Source organism: Macaca fascicularis, chromosome 5 (genome assembly GCF_037993035.2).
Source record: "Macaca fascicularis isolate 582-1 chromosome 5, T2T-MFA8v1.1".
Classification (NCBI taxonomy): domain Eukaryota; kingdom Metazoa; phylum Chordata; class Mammalia; order Primates; family Cercopithecidae; genus Macaca; species Macaca fascicularis.
The window spans coordinates 105,259,448-105,283,534 of record NC_088379.1 but is presented as its reverse complement, the minus strand read 5'-3'; the positions used below and the strand labels follow the sequence as shown (position 1 = coordinate 105,283,534).

Sequence of the window (24,087 nt, the reverse complement as noted above, 5' to 3'; positions counted from 1 at the left end):
TGGCTTCCGGGTCTTGTTTCTAATGAATTCTCAAACTACAGTCTCCACTTTGCATCAAGTACGCGCCATTTTTCTCTGCATTGCATTGCCCTGCCAGCCTTCATTGCAGCATGCTCACCCAATCCTGAGTATTTCAGAAACAGGGACTGTATGTGTGCCAGGATTTGGCTGAAGGTTTACTGTAACTCGATGGAGATTAGCAGGTAGTTCATCATATGGCAGGCAGCTGCATTAGCATACACCTTAAACCTGAACCACTGGCATTCCTATTCTTAAATAGCCTCATGCCATCTCTGGCAAAATGTCATTTTCACTGGTCGTTGAGTTTATTTGTGCTCCAGATACTCTCCTAATTGCTAGAGCCCTCTCTTCCCTCCATCCTCCACTTCCCCTGCTTCCTAGGTTTCTGACTTCCAATCCTCCACGTTTCTGTAATTTCTTGTATAAAGCAATTTACCTATCTAATGATCCCTACTGATGCAGACCCACTACACTATATCCAGAAGATCTTACTTTCATAAACAAGCATGCCCATTGTTCTAGTAATGTATTGCTGAGAAACAATCTACCTCAAAACTTAGTGGCTAAAAACAACAAAAATTCTTCGTTTAGCTCATGAATCTGCAATTCAGGCAGGGCTCAGCATGGCAGGTTTGGCTGTGATTCACATAGTATCAGTCTAGGAATAGGAGAATCCACTTCCAAGATGGCATACTCACATGACTGGCAAGTTGATGCTAGCTGTCAGCTGGAAGCTTAGCTAGGCCCAAAAGAAAAGGGTCTTGATTCCTCTTCATTTGGGCGTCTTTCTGCTTGGGCTTCCTCAAAATGTGGTGACTGGGTTTCAACAGTAAGTATCCCCAGAGACAGGAGGCAGACAGTGCCAGTTTCTTAAGACCTATTTCAGAAACTGACAGCAGCACTTTCATCATCTATTTGACAAGAAATCACAGAACCCAGATTCAATGGACAAGAACATAAATTCTACCTCTCAATGGGTAGAGTGCTGAAGAACTGGGGGACATGTTTGAAAAGCACCATACTCATTAAGGGGTGTTTTTAAACAGCTATTTTTTTAAAAGGAATTCTAAAGTCAGTTCTTAGATCAGTATCATCTGTGTGAAATAAGTTTAGTAATAGCAGTATTATTAACAGTATATAAAATACTATCGTTTGTGTGTGTATGTATATAATATACACAAACACAATATATTTAACAGTATTGCAATATAACATATTATATTTATGACATATGTTATAATGAGAAAATTATGAAATAATATGTATCACTCCCAGCTTATAGTTAGCATTCGAGAAACATTAACTGTTATGATACACCTCTCCATTATAGCACTTCTTCTGAAAACTTCAAATTCACTGTTATACAGCATACTTAAAAATACTCAATCATTTTTTGGGATTCCTTGTATGCATTGTATTTATAAATATAATGCATATTCATTAAAAAATTTAATTACAATATTTTTAAAAATTAGAAAGCAGGGGGAAAATTTTTGCTTGGAGACACACTGCACAAATTGTCTCTAGAAAATAACTATTTATAAGTGTATTTGATACTTTACGTGCTATTTTGTTGTCTACTTTTTTTCACTTCATAATATTGTACCTCTTCATTTGCCAATTGTCAGGTTCTAACTGAGATCCAAGGGGAGTCAGTGGGCGAGTGCGGGTAGCTGGAAAAACACTCAAGGCAACATAGACAGTTTCAATATGGCTTTACTCTCTCTGGGCACGAGTGAGTCCAGGCACGAGCCATATGTACAGTGTTAGCAGGATAATTATATCTTTTACAAACAATAGTGGCTCCAAGCCAAGCAGGAACTCAAGTGAATGATCATCTAATGTGCCTCATGTGGCACGGTTACACAATGAGCAGAGATGTGCACCTCTGCTCCAAACTCGCCGCGTCATGCTGGACTGGATGTCCGCCTCAGCCTATTCTTGACCACAGCACATCCATTTTCCTTACACCAATATTCTACCTCTTTATCTTCCAATATTCTTGGAGGAATGATTTTTAACTGCTGTATCTTTTTTCTTATATGGCTGTATTATAATATGTTTAATCAATCTCATATTTTAAAGTATTTATAGTTTGGAACTATGAAAATGATGCTGCAATAAATATTTTTGAACCTAAATCTTTGTAAGCATCTCTGATTATTTTCATGAGGTAAAGTCCTCTAATTAGAATTACTAAACAAAAGGGCATGAGCATTCTTAGAAATTTTGACACATGAGATTTTGAGACATCTTCCTCCCTCCATCTCCCAATTGCACCATCCCCACACACACCTGAGTCACCAGTTCCTTCAAAGTATTCTATTCTAACGAGAGCTGCCTTGCAAACGCTCCATTTAGAAACCTCATATTTTAGCACTTCACTTATTTCAAATTATCTTGAAGGTGGAAGAATGAGCAGCTCCTTGTGATTTGCAGAAATACATATTTCATTGCATATTTCATTGCACAAAGTATTATATAAACTTTTACTTTGACATCTCTCTCACTTGCTACTTTACAGACATCAGGAAAGAGTAATGGACTAATGATCTTATGTGGTCTTATGATTGTCATTGTTTTTCTTCATTCCTGGCTCAAGTTTCTCTAGAACAGGGCTCTCAAAGTGTGGTCTCCATATCAACAGCATGGGAAACTTCACCTGTTTTCAATGCAAATCCTTAGAACATCTTACACCTGTTAAATCAGAAATGGACAGGGAGTGGTGAGAAGCTGCAATCTATATTTTAACAAGCCCTCCAGGTCGTTCTCATGCAAATTTGGGAACCGCTGCTCTGGAACACCGTGCCCTGGCAACACAGTTTGGTCACCTTCCTGGACGGCAGCAAGACAGATATTCCTGAGTAGAAAACTCTGCTCTTGACCCATTATATTAGTGTACTAGTCCCCAGTGAGATATTTTCTCTCCAATCCTCATTTTCTTCAGTGACTTTTAACAATGGGGACAATAAATGCCTGTCTCAAGGTTTTTGTGAACATTTCATAAAAAAATCTTAAGAAATATTGTTTTCCTTCCATATTGGTACAATTAATCTAGCCTTTATTTTTTGACCCTTTATCTTTTTTTTCTTTTGAGGGAAGTGTCAGAGTACCAGGGCATGAGGGGAGAGTAAATTGATTTGCTACGGAGGCTCTAACAAATCTGCCCACTTCAAATGGCACCTTGGCCATCTTGAAGAAGAGTTTAAGTTATGGATGCCCTTAGCATCCATAGGGAATAGCTCAGTGGTCATTGAACACAGACTATACACTGCATGGAAGATACTGAGGATATATACATGGCGCTGAGTTTGAGAAGCTCACACTTCATTTAGAAAGATATTTACATAAGTAATCTTAAAGTAAAACTTCTAAAAAATAATGACATAAGGCAACAGAGAAAGGCAGTCACCCAAGTTGGTTTGGTCAATTTCCAGTTGGGTTGTATATTTAATAAGCATACATGGGAAGCAGGTGTCTCCATAGCTGGCAGATTCTATGTGCAGGAAATGTAATAGGAGCTGGGCTAGGTAAGATTTGTTTGGGCAGAAGGGAAGGGGGAAGGCAAGAGCAGAGAAACAAACAGCTAAGGGTAAGGTCTGTTTGGGACAGTGCATATTTCAAGGGCAGGAAAGGTGATATTCATGAAGAGTCATGCATAGGAGATGGGAATGAAGTGTGGAACCTGAGTGTCAGGAGAGAATCGAATTCTAGTCTTAGGAGCTCAGACTGGATCTTGCCATAGGTAGCAGACTCCTCTAGAGTTAAATCTTTCAGAGTTAAATCCAGACTCTGCCTTTCACCAGCCGTGAGACATTGGACAAGTCACTGAATCTCTGTGTTTTGATTCTTCCTAAACAAATCAAGTGTATAATAATAGTTCCTACTTGGTAGGGTTGTTATGAGAAGGAATTGATTTAATGCCTGTAAAGGGCCTAGAGCAGTACATGACACTTAACAAGTGTAATATAAAATGTTTGCTAAATAATAAAGGTAGAGAAAACTTTGTTTAGGCATGTTAAGTAATGTTAATTATTGGGAATTGTCTGCTCATCTACCAAGTGCTTTGTATTTACCATAACTCTTTCAGATCTCATTAAAGAGCGAACATCTGCTTCTTTTTTTTTTTTTTTTTTTTTTTTTGACAGTCTCACTCAGGCTGGAGTGTGGTGGAGTGCAGTGGCATGATCTTGGCTCACGGCAACCTCCACCTCCTGGGTTCAAGTGATTCTCTTGTCTCAGCCTCCCAAGTAGCTGGGATTACAGGCACCCACCACCCTGCAAGTTTTTGTATTTTGAGAAGAGACAAGGTTTCACCATTTGAGGAATATATGAGAGTGTCTCTACCTTTAAGCATCTCTGTGTATCTTGGCAATTTGAAAGATTCATTGCACCCTGAAATTTTACTCCATGACTGTTTACATGGTTAATCTTCAGGCAAATTGAGTGGGAGAAGTGTTTTAAAAAGATAGGTACCCCTAAACCAAATAGCATTGACTCATTTTCACTAACAAAGGAAATCAGTTAGTTTATAACTAAAGCCTACTCTGGAAAGAGAATGTCCACACTTTTACATGTAATCCTAGAAGATTATGGCAGGAATCTTTCTATTAAAAATAGAAGGGTGAAAATAGTTTACAGATTTACATCATGTTCCAGTTAACTATGAATAAATTAAGCTTTTATGAATAGGAAGGTAGCAAAGGATTACTAACATCATTCTAGACTAACTATAATCCCAAGATAGGAGGCAAATGATTAGCTAATATAACTCCATCAGTGGAATTTTTATCAATCTAAATATTCATCTTCTTTTCTACTCTCATCAAATATAATTGCAATTTTTACAGCAGGCTCTGTGAGACTGCAGATTATTTCTCTGCACACTCAAGCTGAAGACCAACAGACCTGACTCTATGCCGGGGTCTTAGATATCATGGACAGTAATGGAAGCTGATAAACAGTTAAAGTAAAATAGCAGTTGGTTAAGTAGCAGCTGGGGTTGAGGTAAAGGAACCATGTAGCCTAATTCAAATATCACCTCTTCAATGATGTTTTCTTTATCTTTTTTCTCTTTATGCTCCATTAGGATTTTGACTATGTTTCTTCTACACTTGTTTTATTAAACTAAATTATTTTTAGTTGTATTGCTTCCCTCACTTCACTGAGTTTCTTGAGATAAAAGCAGCATATCTTGCCTTTTTTAAAAAAAATCTAGCACGTTTCTTGATTCTAACAGATGTTCCATATTGCATAAGACAAATGATTAAATAAATTAACAAGTTGTAGAGAAGGACTCATCATATAAGCTTGGCTGGATTTATTTCATTTTTCCCTCCACCCTGCTCTTGACTATTTCTACCTGCTTTGTATATAGTTTGGATTAATAGGGCACTATTGCCCTCTGGCTCCTGGCTGGTTCAGCTAAGGTGTACCATCAACAGAAGACAGAGAGATGAAAGTGAAAACAGAGTTTCCCCAGTTTCCACCCAGTGGAGATAGTGAGGGTAGATGCATTCCTCTATCCAAGGCCACAGCTCCACACAGTTTATATCCCATGGGTGCCAATAACCACTCCCTCCGTTGACTTTTCGGGATCCCTGTTGTTAGGAGCCTCAAGGAGCTACATCATCCCTTGTGGCTTTTCTATATCCTGCCCACATCTTTATGGAGTTTATTGAGCTCTCCTCAAATTACCCAGTTTCAGTTTCAGGCAATAACTTTATTTCTTACAGGGGCTTTGACATGGAAGGAGAAACTGATGTTAAGGAAGATGAAGACTGAGAATAGGTCGAAGTTTAAACATAGATATGACATTCAGCTCAAGTCTTAAAGAAGAATGACTGAGCTGGAGTGATGTCTTCTGGTATTTTCTTTCCTCTCAAAAATCCTATACATTTTACTTATGATGTAGAGTTCTTTTAAGATTTTCTCCAAAAACTTTATACTAGAACTTTCTTATTTGGTGGATGAATTTTAGATTCATTCCATGCCCCCTAGTGAAAAGACTTATTCTTTCCTCTTGGTAATTATCATATTTACAAAGGACAAAAGCAAAAAAAAAAAAAAAGGTAAAGAAAGGATCAGTGAAATCTGAGGTCAATTTAGGTATGCAGAGAAATGGATGAAAGTCATGTTTTTAGAAAATGGAAGAATAATTTTTTTATAATGTGAAAGTAGTGTTTTCATGATAAGGAAACAAACAAAGCTGGTTGCCATTCCAAAACTCATGATGTTCATGGATGAAAGTCCAGCAAATAGATTCACTCCATTGAGTCAGAACATAAAATGTTGCTTTGCTTAGAAATTGTATAAGACTGCACATGAAAAGTTAATATTAATGAGTACTTATTAAATGCTTGTTATGTACCAGGAACTTGCTTATTACCTTACTTCATCCTCACAACAGCCTATGAGGTACTGCTCATATTCCCAATGTGGAAGCTGAGAGGTTTGAAGCTTTATCTAGCAGCAGTAAGAACAAGAGGTGAGATTTCACGTATGCGGGAGTATCTTACTCCAAATCTCCTCACTGCTGCAATCCCCTGCCTCCCACCTTCCTGGAAGCTGCATGGGAAAGATTTTCATGCCATTCTGCACCGATTCTGGAGAGTTAGAGAGAAATGACTACTATGCTCTCCAACTACCTGTAAGGAGGAGGTAGAAATAAAGTGCAAACAAACTCCTTTTTATTAAAACTAATCAGTTATAAGATATTGCTCACTACATCTCCAAAATTAAAAATATTAACCAAATGCTACCAAGTATGTGCTGGGCAGTATGCTTCACATGCATAATCTCCACGAATCCTTAAAACAACACAGTGAAATAGAGATTATAATACCTATTTGGAAATGGCAGATAGGTTGAGTCACATGCCCAAGATCCAGCAGGTAGTGGAACTGGATTTCTAAGCCAGACCTCCCTGTCCTATTCCCTTTGTCTCCACAATTCCTTCTGGGAGAGGACTAAGTTGACAAGGAACATTGAAGCTTCGGCCAATCTGAATCTCAAACATATTCTTAGTGCTGGGACAGGCGCCTCAAGTTGTGTATCTCTTTTCTGTGCAGTCGGGCATCTAGACTATCTTGAAAGTGTTTTAAATGTTCAAATGAGCTTTTATTAATTTTCAAGCACAGCAGAACTTACAATACTTCCTATTCATAAATTCTCCATCTATGGATAGATTCAACTAACTGAAAATCAAACATATACGGAAAAAAAAATTCATGAAGTTTCAAAAAGCAAAACTTGAATTTGCCCCACATTGACTACTAAGTTGAAGCCATGTGAATGAAGTGATGTTTAGACATTGTATTAGGTATTATAAGTAATCTAGAGATGCTTTAAAGCATAAGCAAGCACAGGTGTAGGTTATATGCAAATACTATGCCATTTTATGTAAGGGATTGAGCATCTACAGATTTTAGTATCCCCAGGGGTCCTGGAACCAATCCCCCACAGACATCAAGGAACAACTATATATTACTTAGTGAAAATAGAACCAGAGCTACTGCCAAATGATTTGGGCCTTCCTTTCACATCCCGTGGTTATTAGTGTCTGTCACTGTTGTCAACACCACCACTTTTTTTTACCAGCATTATCATCTTTGGTATGTCTACTCTCACCACTTCTATTCAAGATTTTGCTGAAGGTTCTTGCCAGGGCAATTAGCCAAGAAAATAAAAAATAAAAACATTCAGATGGGAAAGAAAGAAGTAAAACTATGTCCATTCAAAAATGACATTATTCTTTACATAGAAAATTCTAAAGAATCTATTACCAAAAGATACAGAATGGATAAATGAGGTCAGCAGTGTTGCAACATAATTTACTTTTTATGTGAGCATTATATTATACAAAAATAAACTATATTTTTATATACTTGCAATGAGCAATCAAAAAATGAAACAAAACAAATACATTCAGAATAGCATCAAAAAGAATAAAACATTTGAAATAAATTTAACAAAAAAGTGTAAAGCTTATACTCTGAAAATTACAGAGCACTGTTGAAAGAAATTCAAGATGTGCATAAATGAAAAGATGTTTCATGTTCATGGACCTGGAGACAATATAATTAATTTTTGATGCACAGGTTCAACACAATCTCCATTTGAATCCAAGCTGGCTTTGTGGAAATTGACAGGCTAATCCTAAAATTCATATGAAAACTTAAGGCACTCAGAATTGCCAAAACAATCTTTAAAAAGAACAAAATATGTGATTCACACTTCACAAGTACAAAACTTACTACAAAGCACCAGTAATCAAGGCAGTGTGGTACTGGCATAAAGATCAACATAGAGATTAATGGAATAAAACTAACAATCCAGAAATGAACCTTCATCTTTGTGGATGCCAAAATAATTCATTGAGGACAGAGTTGTTTTTCAACAGTCAATGATGGGACAACTGGAAATCCATACACAAAGGAATAAATTTTAACCCTCTACTTCATATTATATAAAAAATTAACCATAATGGACTAATTTAAGAGCTAAAATATGAAGTCCTTACAAGAAAACATAGGGTTAAATCTTTGTGACTTTGGATTTGGCAATGGTTTCTTAGATATTACACCAAAAGAACAAACAAACAAAAAAGAAAAAGTATAGATAAATTGTATCTCACCAAAATTACAAACTCTTGCACTTCTAAGGCCATTATCAAGGAAGTGAAGACACCAACAGAACAAGAGAATATTTTTGCAAATTATGTATGTGATAAGGGACTTATACTGAAAATGTATAAATAATTCTTACAATTCAATAATAAAAGGTAAAATATTCAATTTTAAAAAGGGCAAGGACTTGAATCTTTTTTTTTTTTTTTTTTTTTTTTTTTGAGACAGAGTCTTGCTCTGTCATTCAGGCTAGAGTGCATTGGCACCATCATGACTCACTGCAGCCTCAACATCCTGCGCTCACATAATCCTCCCACCTCAGCCTTCAAGTAGCTGGGGCTACAGGCATGTGCCACCAAGCCCAGCTAATTTTTTTATTTTTATTTTTTTGTAGAGATGAGGTTCTTCCTATGTTGCTCAGGCTGGTCTCAAACTCCTGGCCTCAAGCCATCATCCCACCTTGGCCTCCCAAAGTGCTGGGATTACAGGTGTGGGCCGCCAAATAATTTTTTTTTGTTTATTCAAGCCAAATACTTTTATTTATTTATTCAAAATATAGTGATAACTTCACACCCACTAAGATGACTATAATCAAAAAGAAGGATATTAATAAGTGTTGGTGAGAATGTGGAAATATCAGAACCCTTAAACACTGTTGGTGGGAATGTAAAATGGTTCAGTCACATTGAAGAAAATTCTGGCAGTTCTCAAAAAGTTAAATATAGTATTACCATTTGACTCACCAATTCTACTGCTAAGTTCACGGAAATGTAAATATACGCCCACCAAAAAGTTTGTACACAAATGTTCATAGCAGAATTATTCGTAATATCCAGAAGCTGGAAACAAACTGAATGTCCATTAACTAATGAATGGATAAACACATGGCATGACTGTATAGTGAAATATTATTTGACCATAAAAAAGAATAAAGTGCTAATACATGCTACAATGTGTAAGAAACTTGAAACACAATGCTAAGTGAAAGAAGTCAATCACAAAAGGCTACATAGTATATATGATTGCATTTATATGAATTGTCCAGAATGAATCTACAGACACAGAAAGTAGGCTAGTGATTTTCTAGGGCTGGGAGATGGGTACATTGGAGGTGGTAGCTAAAGGGTACAGGTTTCTTTTTGGAATTATGGAAACATTCTACAGTTGATTATGGTGGACTTCTGATTCCATTAGAGGAGGAGACTGAACAACCACAGAGAAAGGGCAACAACTCTGTCAAGCACGGTGACTCACACCTATAATCCCAGCACTTTGGGAGGCTGAGGCGGGTGGATCACAAGGTCAGGAGATTGAGACTATCCTGGCTAACGCGATGAGACCCCGTCTCTACTAAAAATACAAAAAATTAGCCGGGCGTGGTGGCGGGTACCTGTAGTCCCAGCTACTCGGGAGGCTGAGGCAGGAGAATGGCTTGAACCTGGGAGGAAGAGATTGCAGTGAGCCAAGATCACGCCACTGTACTCCAGCCTGGGTGACAGAGCGTGACTCCGTCTCAAAAAAGAAAAGGGAGGGGGCAACAACTCTTAGCTTTATAGCTGCTGTCACATGTTTGTCATTTTCATAAACTACTGTCTGTATTCGTTTAGCAGCAAATCTTTAAAACCGAAAGCATGTGGGAAACATCCTATAGTGGGTTCAGAGAGCAGGTTCTGAGGTGAAACTACTTATATTTGAGTCCTGGTTCTTTCACTTTCTAAGTCAGAAAGTGTCTTCTGTGGGGCAAATTAAATGTCTTGTGTGCCCAATATTGTACTATTCAACACAGCAGCTTCTAGCCACATGCATCCACTGAACACTTGAAATGTGTCTCATCCAAATTGAGATGTGCTTTGTATACAAGATATATACCACATTTTGAAGATCTAATCTTCCCCCAAAAAGTAAAGCTTCCCATTAATAATTTTTATATTACTTACATATTGATACGATAATACTTTGGATATTTTGGGTTAAATAAAATATATTATTACAGTTTATTTCACCTATTTTGGTTTACATTTTTAAAGTGGCTACTAGAAATTCCAAATTACTTATGTGACTCATATTATATTTCTCTTAGTGCTGATCTATAATGTGGAAATAATGCTACCTGTTAAATATAGCTTTTGTGAAGATTAAATTAATATATGGAAAATGCTTTAAAATACCTTGCATATAATAGGCACTCAGGAAGTGTTAGCTTTAACACTTACTTGAAGGTGGTCAGTTCAGAGAAGCAGGGAGCGACTTATCACAGGCAGGACTACAACATGAGCCAGGGAATGACAGCAACACTTCACAGAAGAAAAGAAGCCAGGCTAACTTTAAGGCTTGCAGGAAAGACCTGACTGGACAGAGGCCTGGAGATTCGCATTGGGGGCTATACAATTCCCAAATAGGTGTCTTTTCAGAAGACAAATGTGTCTGTACGCTGACATTTGTAATGGAGAAGTAGTCAGAACTAGAGGACTGCCAATGAGGTTTAAAGTTATTTTTCTGGCTCCGATACTATCTTATTTTCAAATGTGGACTGTCACTCTACCCCTCTTCATCTTCTATCTTGTTTATCTACAAAGGAGTTACTGTTTGTCCTATGCTGCTGCTTTCTTGTTTCTTTGGAGCATGTTACAGTTGCTCGGGATTGTCCATTCTCCACTGGGTGGGCAGATACTTGGCTCAGCAGCCCAGTAAACAGTTGGGAAATGGCCAAACACTAACATTCAGGGCACCACAGTCGTCACTGTTAGATAAATGATTACATTTCGCAGAGCTGGCTGTGTTTTGTTAAACCTCACAGGGCTGAAGCGCCTGAGTCCACAGCATATTCAGCTTAGTACCCTAGACCAACTCACTTTCCCTGCGATGTCAGCATCTTTACAGAGTGGTTTCCCCAAGGCTGATGCTACCACCTACCATGTTCCACCCACCACCTTAGTTTCTGATTCCTTTCTTCCTTTATAGTAACATGAGAGTAAAGGGGTCGGTCCAGAGCTTTATGAAAATTGGGGTTATGGCATGTTTTCAAGCTCACAGGTCCTTAAGAGGTTTTGACTGCTGATATTTTCATTGGCCCATTTTTCAAATGGGTCTGGTCTCCCATCTAGAGAACCTGGCCTGACCTATATTGCTGCAGAGGCTTAGCTGTGTATGTGTCTAGGCTCAGAAAGTGGCAGGAATGAGAAATATGGTGTTGGAAGTAATGAAAGACAAAAGGAATTCAATATTATTTCTATATATTTATTTTATCACACTTCGTTTTCAATTTACAACAAATAGTGGGCTAGCTAAACTTTCATTTCACGTGTGTGTGTTTAGTGGAAAATAAGCACCTGTCATTTGTTTTGGGTTTATCACCACATCTGTTTATTAATAAATATTTGCGAATGTTCAACATGGCTCTTTTAATTCATGCAAATAAAGACATTGTTTTCTTGATTTCATATTTTGGAAATCCATTTCTTGAAGCAATGTTCTCTTAGTCATCCTAGCTATTGTGCAGATTACGGTTAAGTGAACTAGAGCTCTCACCCCCAAAAAGTTGAGATAAAACGATTAATATATGAGGATGTCCCTTAGACGACAGTGTACCACAATACAGTCTCAAAAAGACACAGCAAAATAAAAATCAAAGGGAGTTTCTGAAATTAATTTTTCTGATTCCTCTGTCCTAAGTCCAATATTTTTGCAGGACTGGAGGTAGAGATCTGAATGCCTTTGGAGCAACCTTACTACATGGTCAGCAGAAAGATGAGATATTATTTCTATGTGCCTTCTACCTTAAGGCTTAATAAAACTAACAATAACAGACACATAAATATTAATTCTTGAAGTTGGTGAATAAAAGTCTTTTAAAAGTCTTGTCGCTTCTCCCCGAGCCCCCAACTCCAAAAAAGAGAAAAAAAAAAGAAAAAAAAAAAACTTTTTTTTTTTTTGTTTCTGATTAGGGAACATGCTTGGTTTTCCTGACATGCTTAAGGAAGTCTTATCAAGGGCTTCATAACATTGAACAAAAATTGTTGAAACAAAATTAGGTTCTCCTTGTGTGGTTTTGTTTTTGTTTTTGTTTTTAACAAACACTAGTTTCCTCTTAGAGAATAACTGTTCTCACTGTACCAAATGGGATTTGAGAGACGTACAAGAAAACTAAGAATGTTGTTGAAAGTGTCACATGATGATTCAAAATGACACTGTGGGTAGCATACTGCATATACCCAAATTTGATCAAACTGCAGTTTTTTGTAGCTTTTTACAAAAATCTTAAATACAGGTAAATATGTAAACGCTGTGCTCTCAGAGAGCAAGTACTTAGTCATGTCACATCGTGTCCCTTTCGGGGAGACAAATTCAAGTAAAATATCACACCTCAGTTTCAAAACCATCCGCTGGAAGTACTATCCGGCTGAGGGGCAAACACCACTTTGCACATCTCGGAGTTCTCTTGATGGAGCGGGAATTCACATCCTGCTAACACGCTTTCTTTTCTTTTCTGAGAGACATAACCTCTGCCTGTGGACAGCCTTTCGTACTTTTTCTCGAATTGCCTGTACAACAACAGCAACAATAACAGAATTACACACACAGTTAAGTCACCCTACACCTCTCCAGCCAAGTTACTGAATGTATACTTGAAGTTTCTGTTCCAAAGTAATTTGAGAAAGGATATGAGTGTCAAAGGCTACTCCATGAATGGGTGATTTTCTTCTCTCTCTCTCTCTTTTTTTTTTTTTTTTTTTTGAGACAGAGTCTCACTCTGTCGCCCAGGCTGGAGTGCAGTGGCGCGATCTCGGCTCATTGCAAGCTCCGCCTCTCGGGTTCACGCCATTCTCCTGCCTCAGCCTCCCGAGTAGCTGGGACTACAGGCGCCCGCCACCATGCCCAGGTAATTTTTTCTTTTTTTTTGGTATTTTTAGTAGAGACCGGGTTTCACCGTGTTAGCCAGGATGGTCTGGATCTCCTGACCTCGTGATCCGCCTGTCTCGGCCTCCCAAAGTGCCGGGATTACAGGCGTGAGCCACCGCGCCCGGCCTCATTTCTTTTTATACCAACAGAAACACTTCAAATGCCTGGGATATGGGAGTCCTGCCATACAGTTTTCTAGAATGAAAGACTAAATTCCTTTCAGCTTTTTGGTGATGCTGTTACGCTTTGCATGCTGTGCTGTGTCTCACCCTTCATTCCAGAAGCCCCACCTTGGGAGCACTCTCCTTTTGAGTAACAGGCAAGCCCCGCTGGATTTAAGCAGAGAATGCGGACAGAGAAACATTCCAAGAGCTCTGGCCCAAGGGAAATGTAGAACCAAACCAATTAACCATGTGGGTGGGTTGGTGGTCACTGCATTTCAACCATTAGAAGGTTGGCTTTTTTAAATGCATTTGTGGAGGTTTATTCTAGATGTAAGTTAATGTAAGTTAGTGACAGCTTAATAGTTTAACTATAATGCACAATCTTTTATTCGGTGAAAATACAGCCTATTCATGTTTACATTTATATAATTGATGCATTTTTTAATATGAATCATGAAATGTCAGTAAAATAATGAAGGTGCTCAATTTTGGCCTACTTATCAAAGGAGATGATGTAAGATGTGGCTTGCTGTTTTAAGTCTACAAATGATCCTTATGGTTAGTGTAGGTCAACTACTATGAAAGGGTCAGTGCTACCTAGACCCAAAGCATTCTAGCTCTATGTGATAGTACTGGTACAAATAATGGTTACAAAATTCAAATGACACAGCATAAAGTTAAATGGAAATTGTATCTTTGTATTTTAAAACACTAACAAATCTACCAAAAGCAATATTTAAGAAAATTCAGAATCCCAAACTCTGAAACTTGAGCCAAAACTTAAACAGGGTCAAATTGCTGTTATATGGAATACTTAATAACTGCAAATTCATTTTTGCCCTTAAAGACAGTAAATGGATTGCCAGGTGTTTTATTTGAAATCTTCTGTCCAGCAGTTTATTGTGAAGATACCAGAAAGTAAATGTGTATCTGATTTTTTTTATGAAACTATGTGGCAACTCCTATGGTAAATCATAGGCCTTTCTTTCCTTGATAAATTGTTTCTAGATTAGAATATGATACTATCTCCAGAATCAAATGAACTAGTCATTAGATTTTTTTGGTACCCCAGAAATTGACTTTTTTTGGCCTTATCAATTATTCTTCTACTTATTTAAAGAAAATTCATCTTTCACTGGGTTTCTACTGTTTCCTTTTAATTCTGAAACTGAATGTTCTAGACTGAATGCAAGTTCCTGGTGCACTGGTGATGGTCCTGGAACATTACCTGAATGCTGCATCTTACCTGAATGGAGCTTCATCCTTGTCCATCTGCATGCAAACTAAGAATGGGTACTGAGAAAACTGCACTGTGGAGATGAACTCCAGGCCTGCTTCTGTTTCTGTACTGGTTTCCAGGCCAGCTTTCACAAAAGAGGAGTCCACTGTGATGTCAGTGGTTATTACCACAGTCACCCTAAATATTTGAGAAAAAAAGAAAAAACCTGTTCATATTATATTTAATGGAATTGGACTAACAGCTATAATTTTACAGGATCTGAACTTATGATGCCAGTGACTGGAAGAAGACACTTAAGGGATTCAGAAGTGACCTGGATGTGCTCAGAGTTCTGCTAGTAACCAGGGCCTGGTGAGTCTCAGATATTGGGCAGGGAAGATTTGCCCTTCCCCTGAGCTCTCCCCTGCCTTCAGTTGCAGGTGTGGGGAGTGCCTATAAGATATTACATTGTTTTGTATTGGCATAACAAAGACCAAAATGAAAACATTCTTGGAACCCAGTCCTCTTAGGAGGTCAGAAATACTCAAGTTATATTAAAAGGGAGTCTAAACTTACCAAGAAGACAATTGATATTTATAGTTTTTGTTAACTATCTCTCTGTTGGCTTCTAGGCAGCTTTTTAATCCCATTTAATTACCTTCACCAAAGAATCTCTAGAGGTGTAAGCCCTTGGTTGCCAAGATATTTGAAAAAAAATATTGTGTTACAAAAAATCATTCTTACAGTGGGGCATGTACAGTGAGTAGGTCCCAGGAGGAATGAATATGGTGGGTCCTTTAAGAACTGGATAAACAGATTGCACTGGCTGGGAGTGTGCCTTGGATAACAATGAAAAGGATAAATAATTTCAACAGAAGTTTTACCTCTACTTTAATTGAATTGTGGACTTTAAATCAAACTGCGATAAATTATTTTCACAATTAAATCAGAGTTCTATGCCCATATTTTTTGACAGGGGTATTAATTTTTGCTGTGCAAATTAAAACCCCTGCTGCTGTTATGATCAGTGTAAAAGTAGGTCACAGGTTGTTTTAATCCCTGAATCACTTAGAGTACCTTCTGATGTCCTATATTCAGCAAAGGCTTAAAATATATTTTTTAAAATGAACAAGTGGAAATGGAAGACAGATTGGTTACACTATGGCTAATGGTAGATTCTTAAGGATACTGTGTACTTTAGAAAAAAATCCAAATTACTTTTTGTTGTTGTTGCTGTTGTTGATTTCTCTTTGCAAAGAATTCAATTCCATTTCATTTGGAAAAACTTCTGTCTAGAAAGTACTTTGGAAAGAGGTGAAAGATGACTGATTATGTGGGAAGCCCTAAGTTATATTGCTGAACCCTTTGATGACCAGTGTCATTTTTCATTCTGTGGTTCCTTTTAGTAACACTGTGGGTCACACTTCACATTAAATGTGCTACTGTTTGATCGCTCTCAGTTCCTTCATCTGTAGTTCAAAATGAATCAAAAATTTGATTTTATCACGTATCTCACTTTTGCCCGAGTGTGTTTTTAAATATTAAAAAAGTAAAAATAAGTTGCATTTCTATTTCCTTTTTAAAAATTCTGTAACAAATAGAATACTAATAATTTTCATCTTCACACTAGTTCAAAGACATTGTTTCATGTTCAAAGTAAAACACTTTCATTAAATCTCACAGGTAGATTAGAAAAATTAAAGGAGCTTAGAGTATTTTATTTAGAAAAAGGAATGCTGATGAAAAGACTTAAGGACTCCTAACGTTTAATACTTAGTTTCTGCACAGATGAAATTATCTTCTTTATTTTTCCCCATTGAAGACAACAAAAGAGGAAAGTTTGCCTTAAAGTAAAATTTCTTCTTTTGGTGAAACACCAAAAGAAGATGAACCATCTGATTCACAGGGCATCCTGTCTATGTATGTCTTTAAAAGCAGGAAAATTCTTGGCTGAGTAGTGTTAGGTTCTGACCTGCACATAAGAAGCTATGGACAGAATAACTTCCTGTGATCAGTTCCAACTCATCATTTTATGATTACAAATAGAAAGCATAGATTTTGAAAAGTCAGAAGGTTAATTCCCAAAACATATTTCTGAAGTTCTCTGCATATAGTATTATATGTAATTCATAAATGTATAATGCATAAACACTGACCTATTTTTCACTCGGGTTTTAGACTCACGATACCACAAGCTAAACTCCATTGCACCTGAAATATCAATAGCTAGACCACCCTGGACCTCTATATTGGCTTTTAGTCCAGATTGTAACTGAAGTTCCTAGAAGAAAAAAAAAACAATAATAGTTATAAAAATAATAATTACAATTTAGTTAACCCCCTTTCCAATGGCACATTTGACCTCCTGCTGTAGATAATTCCATTTGAATTGCGTTGATGTTGGAGTCTTTCTCTAGGCTTGGAAACATGCTGTCCTAATCCTGATCACCAGAAGTAGACTCTGTTGATTTGCTGAATTAATTAGTAAATTAAAACACCAGAGTAATGAAGTGCCAATTAAGAAGGATGTTTTCCTTCAATCATTGCTACACTTTGAAAGGAACAATTGTTCTCAAAGTGTGTTTCTGTGAGGAACAGCATTAGCATTGCCTGGGAACTGGTTTGAAGTACAGATTATCAGCTCCCCTTCATACTTATTAAATTAGAAAATCTGAGGATGGGGTTTAGCAGTCTATGTTTTAACAAGTCCTTGTATGATTCTGATCCACCTAAATTTGGAAACTTTTGAACTAAGGAAAATGACGTCATCTCCATCAAAAATCTAGCTGTGGCTTTTTGTCCAGGGAAGTAAGGGGAGGAGGTTTGGATCAGGTGATCTCTCGAGGTCCCTCAGCACTTCTCTAGTTATGTGCTGTGTCAAATACAGTCAACTGCATCCTGCTAGAAAGTAACAGACAAGTTTTAAAACTCCCTGTGGAGTGTGTTTGTCCGTTAGTTTCCAAGAGGAACTTGTTACAGGGCTACCTTTGCCTAGACTGAGTATAATAAAATCCAAGGATGCTCAAGTCCCTTATATAAAAAGGCATAATATTTGCATGTAACCTACACCCATTCTCCCACACACTTTAAATCTTCTCTAGATTACTTATAATAACTAATACAATGTAAATGCTATGTTGCTGTTATGCTGTATTTTTAAAATCGTATTAATATTTACTGTCGTTTTGCTTATTTTATTGTTCGGGTTTTTTTTTTTTTTTTTTTCCAAATATTTTTGATCTGGGGTTGGTTGAATTTGATGAGGAACCAGCGGTTACAGAGAGGCCAACTGTATACAAGTTCCAGGAACTGCTTACATCCAACTAGAAAAAGAAGGCAAAGCAATTTAACTAAGCCTTAATATGCTGCTGTTTGACATTTGAAATGACATTGAGTTAATGGTCAAGTTCAACAAGAACTCAGTAGCATTTTTCAGAGGGACAGTAATTATTTACAAACATGGTCCATCCTGAGCAATTTTGTGGTTGTCTGAAACCCATTGTTTTGTGATGTTTGCCTGCATTTAGCCTTTAAGTCTTGCATTTTTTTTTTTTTAATGTATGTTAGTTGAGGTGATGTTGGCACAAAACTTTTTAGCTGGATTGGAATCAGATTGCCTGGGGACAGTGTTGAAAGTGATAATGATTTTGAGAAAAAGACTCAGTATTCTTAATTTTGATATTCCTCCAAAGATCTTAAATTCCTGGCAACTGGCAGGATGACTAACTTCTTTATGTAACTGCCCTACTCAGACCAAACAAGTCATGCATTTGCCAACTATAACTGCCATGATTTTACTTTCTAGAAAGGATTGTGTTGATCTCCTTGAGTTCTCTCCACTTTCCAAAAAAAGGTGACAGGAAATCCCAGGCAAAGGACTTGGTTTACAACCAGGTGTACTAAAAAAGTACGGTTGTGGCATGAAGCTATTTTCAGTCTGAAGGACACTCTTTGATGGAAGTATGAGATTCTCAGTGCCATGCTCAGGACACATTAGGAGACAGCCCTAAGGATACTTAAAGAGACATTTGGTATAGAACAAAATATGGCTGAATGGGATGAAGGGGTTGTCTCCGGCATTATAACTAATGTGATGGATGCAAACTATCCTGAGGAAACCACAATAGTCATGTCCACATTTTCACCTATGCCTGTGAACTACAGGACCAAAACATGAGAGTTCTGTATGTGTATGCAAACATGATTGTTCCCAAATGAAAGCTATGGTGTGCCTCGCCTCAGAAGTATTCCTTTCTTTGCATCTTTTTCTCTCTTCCTAATTTGAAAATTATAATCTCGGTCATCCACCCAGTCCAGCAGAGGCCTGTGATGTGGACCTTGGCCTTCCCACCAACCATATATTAAACGGAAGGTAAAATACACCAAGTGCCATCGAAAAGGCCATTTCATGGCTGTTAGACAATGCACCTTTTGTGGGGTGAGAGCATTTCCATTGCAAGGTGGGTTATGAGGAGTGCCTTGGATTTCTAGGAAAAGTCCACTTCTTTACACAAAGGGTCAATAGAAGAGTGTGTATGTGCAAAGAGGAATTTTCTTGAACCCTCTTATAAAGATAAACCACTGACTCCTGTAGAAAAACAAAGTACTTTTTCCTTTTTGAAAGGGACTAAGCCACATGGTGCTAATTTTTAAGCAGTATAAAGTAAGTGGAACTAACAGGTTTTGAGTACCTACTGTGTGCCCAAAGCTCTATAAAGCTTTGATGTCTCATTTAATCCTCATACCAATCTTCCATGGTAGGCATTATATCTTAAGATTGAAAGGAAAAATCAGTCTCAGCGGCTACACATCAAGCCAGAATAAACGATTCAGCTGTCTGTAGGGTGAAGACATTTCTTTCTTTCTTTGAGATGGGGTCTTGTTCTATCACATAGGCTGGAGTGTAGTGGTGTGATCATGGGCCACACCAGCCTCAGCTCACCCCTACTTCAGCCTCCTGAGTAGCTGGGACCACAGGCATACCCCTCTATGCCCAGCTAATTTTTTTTAATTTTATTTTTTGTAGATCTAGGGTTTCACCATGTTGCCCAGCCTGGTCTCAAACTTCTGAGTTCAAGGAATCCACCTGCCTTGGCCACCCAAAGTGCTGGGATTACAGGTGTGAGCCACTGCACCTGGCCTGTGTGAAGACTTTTCTACTAATATTCATAGCTATCACAAGCTCATAACTCTCTTTTGTCTTCTGGTGTACAAGAAAGCCTGTTCTAAGAAATATTTTAAAAAAGACAGAGAGAGAGAGAGAGAGAGAGAGAGAGAGCGCATAGGTTTATATCCTTATTTGGCCCAGAGTGCATATCTATTTAGATTCTTTCCTATGAACTAGAGGAAAAAGATATTAGAACTTTGTATTTGTAGCTAATGTGACCGCTTTGATTCTCTTGGTCCCGTAAGTGTTTCTTATAGCTCAGATGCTGACATTTTGACAACTCATCCCATTGCTTCCATTTAGGGAAATATGTTCTTTACCGGCTAAAGAGGATCCCCCTTATTAAACTGACTTTATCAGACATCTTTCTCTGAAGAGTAATCCAATTAGCTGAAGAGAGAAAGTGTGAGCAAGCACACAGTAATTCCATCTGCCCTAGTGGCTGTGATGGGCTACCCACTGCCAACATTTCCTTCAGTGTCAGCACTTGACCTAGAGTGGTATGTGCCTCTGAAGCTAGGATGGCATTACTGGAGTGCTCTGCAGAGCCAGGGGGCCTCAGACAGCTTAATTTGTATAATAACCTCAGATCTGCCAAATACTCCAACCTGACACACAGACACTGGGCTATGTTTAATAGCTAGGGGACAATCTTTCTCATAGAATATGCCTTGCCTTAGCTGCCCTAGCTTAGTGAATAGAAAAACTGTACAACATAATCTAGATCAGGGATTGGCAAACTACAACCAGCAGGCAAGTCTGGTCCACTGGCTATTTTTGTACATAAAATTTTACTGGAACACAGCCATACTCACTTGTTAATGTATTGCTGATGGCTGTCTTCACTCTACAGTAACAAAACTGAGTGGCTGCAACAGAGACCATGTGGCCTGCAAAGCCTAAAATATTTACCTTCTACCCTTTACAGAACAAGTTTGCTGACCCAGGTCTAGATTACTCCTCGTGGTTTTACACCCCAATTCAAATTCTCAGGCATTGTTTATGGATGGCTAAGCACATACAGCAGGTGCTGAGCTGTCCTCTGTGTCTTAAAACGTGGACTACTTTTTCAGTACTTGTGCTGCCTTTAGATGATTCTTTCAATAAACTGGAATTGTGCAATGTAAAATTCTGATATAATTTGAGAACTGTTTTTTTTTTTATGTGTGACTTGAGGATTAAGGGATACAAGAGGCACTGTTGTTTGTCCTTTCTACATTTGTATTGACAGAAACAATTTTGTTCAGATACCCATTGAAAAACTATGTTCACAAGCTTCCCTCTCAGCTAGAGGTAGCCATGTAACACCGTTTTGGTCCAAAACCTAGACAGGGATTCCAAACAATTCTTGAAAAAGAGTCAGACTCTGTGACCTCCTCTTATCCTTCCCTTCTTCCGTCTTGGAATGAGGAAGTGGTTCTGGAAGTGGAACAGTCATCTGATAATCACAAGGTGACAAGCATGAGGTCAAAAGTTACAAGTAAGAATGGCTGAGCTGAAGGAAGGCAGCTTGAATTCGGATGATACCTTAAGTTTTCCATATTAACCCTGGACCACCTACTTCCAAATATTTGTTACACTATAAAAGTCAAACTATTTAGTTAAGCCACTCTAAATTGCTTTTTGTTTTTGTTCTATACAGCTATCCTGAGCTGATACGAGGAACAAGAAAGATAGAAAATTAACACTGTTTAATCCCAAGTAATGAGGTTTTGGAGGAGTTTTAATACAATCTAATATCTAAGATGTCTCCCAGCCCTTAAAATCTATGATTTCTCAACCAGAATATAACAAATCAGAATCCTCAAATTATCTGGCAAACAACAAAGCTGATGAAATCTTCAGACCACCTGCTCCAGGTGCCTCACTTTACTAGTATGAAACTGTGTCTTAAGGCTATTAAGTAACTGCCCAAGAGCACATAGCAAGAAGGTAATGGAGGCAAAATTCAAATGTAGGCTATTATCCATTAATGTATTAAAACAATAAAGCAAACTTTACAAGTCAATCCAATCATCTGTAAATTATTATTTCAATCTCCTTATATATTCTCAATATAAGTATGACTCAGAGTACACAGTGATCACTTTGATTCCCTATAAGATCTTATTTAGCAAATATTTCATTGTTTATGTTGCTATGCTTAATGAAGCAGGAAATAAACCAAACTATTAAAGAAAAATTTTAAGCACCAAACATTCAAACTCAAAGGCTATTCAGATTAACCCTCTTCTGTTTTTCAGAAAATCTAATTAGGCAGACCATCTCCATACCACAGTATCTTGGCCACTTAAATCTTACTGCACCAAAGATTGTATTGTCATTTTTTGGTACAGTAGCTTAAGAGTTTGGGCCACAAAAATTGAAAACCAGTTTGAAGAATGTGACTCAAGAGAATGAAAGTACTCCTATACTCTAAGAACGAACACAATTTTCTAAGATTTTATATACATGAGACTTGTGGGCAAAGAGCCTTCATGATTTCTTGCGTGTGGCTCATGGCCGTGGTTGCTTGTGCCTCTACTAATTTGGCAGGGTCAAAATGATGCACTGTACGCATCTTCATCATCACTGTCATTACAAATGTCATCAGTGACTTATAAGGCCACATAGTTCAGCCTCTGCCTTCAGGATAAATATCACCTAAGCCCTCATGCCTGAGAAAGCCAAGTGAGAAGACAATGGTAGCTCTATTCTCTTGTGTCCTAACCTTTCTTGTTTCTGTTAGCATCAACATTTTCTCTTTGCCTCAAATTAAAGGCACTTATTAATCATCTAATAAATGAAATTATAACATATCTATAGTAAAGGAGAAAGGGCAACAATACCAAGGGCCAAGTGCTTGGAATATGAGCTCCAAGATGGGCACAATTTTGTCTTGTATCCTCCAAGAACCAAGCATATTTAAAACATGCCTGGTATATTTTAGGGACTCAATAATACTCACAGACTGAATGAATTACCTGAGAATGATCTATTAGCAGAATAAGTCCTTTCACCACACTGATAGGGTCGCCAGATGCTGACAGCATTTTGGACATCAAATCACTGTATCCATTGAAAAAGGTGACAGGTCTGAGCTGAACATCAAAGAGGATGGCTGACATGCCAGCATAGGAGTCAAGGTTCTCCTCCCCCTCGTCAGGGGTGGCTGCGATTAAGGCTTCCAGTCCTTGGGCTTCAATAACTACCTGCAGAAAATCAATATAATGTTCATGATGCAAGCTCCCTGCCTGCTCTGTAAATAATGGTGAAGCTTCTGAGCTGCAGCTAGAACTTCTCAAGGGGCCAAAAACTTAAATATTTGCAACAGCTAAAAACAGAAAATAAAACAGACAAAAACCTCTATGCCTGAATATAAGGTGGGTTAGTTTTTTATTTAATCCTCACAACCACTCCTTGAGGTACATATGATATTACCCATTTTGTAGATGAGGCAAAAAAAAAAAAAAAATCTCAAGTTTACTCAGCTAATATATGTCAGAGGCAGGACCCATACCCCTTCTGTCTGACTATGAAGACCATGAGCTTTCCATTTTATGATGTCATCCTAGAAACTCTTAGTCTTTCCAGGACTGTCATATACCATTCATCAGCTATCTTGCAGAGCATCTAAAAGGAGATGGAAAGGTGTTGGCAGAGTCATTCTAAGGCTGCTGCTATGTGAGGACATGGTATTCTCTAAACCATGACTCACCCCATTCCATGTCAAACTTTTCTCCCTAGCCAAAAAAAAAAAAAAAAAAAAAAAAGTCGATAAACACCATGAGGGGACTAACACCCTTATTTCCACCAAAAATAGGAATCCTACATATTTTCTGTCCTCCATACCCAGCCCTTTAACTCCTGAGTGTTTTGCATTTCAAAGTACATATCAGAAAACAGATGGTGATTCCTCAGGACAGAAGGGCATAGTATTCTGACTACAGTACTACCAAAAGGTATAGTAATATAAGATTGATAAAAACTCAAGTTTTTATAGCATTGGAT

General features: G+C 37.8%; 1 protein-coding gene across 2 annotated transcripts in view; it reads right to left on the bottom strand.

The window, feature by feature from the left end:
* Positions 1-11,871: 11,871 nt before the first annotated feature.
* The window catches only part of MTTP (microsomal triglyceride transfer protein), a 58,856-nt gene continuing 46,640 nt past the window's right edge, over positions 11,872-24,087 (bottom strand). For both annotated transcript variants that reach the window (XM_074040962.1, XM_005555531.4), the window contains exons 15-18: positions 23,061-23,288; positions 17,087-17,211; positions 14,958-15,128; positions 11,872-13,189 (exon numbers count right to left, since the gene is read on the bottom strand). In XM_074040962.1, coding sequence (XP_073897063.1) covers positions 13,018-13,189; positions 14,958-15,128; positions 17,087-17,211; positions 23,061-23,288 — 696 coding nt within the window. In that variant the 3' untranslated portion in view covers positions 11,872-13,017. The remainder of the gene's footprint in view (positions 13,190-14,957; positions 15,129-17,086; positions 17,212-23,060; positions 23,289-24,087) is intronic.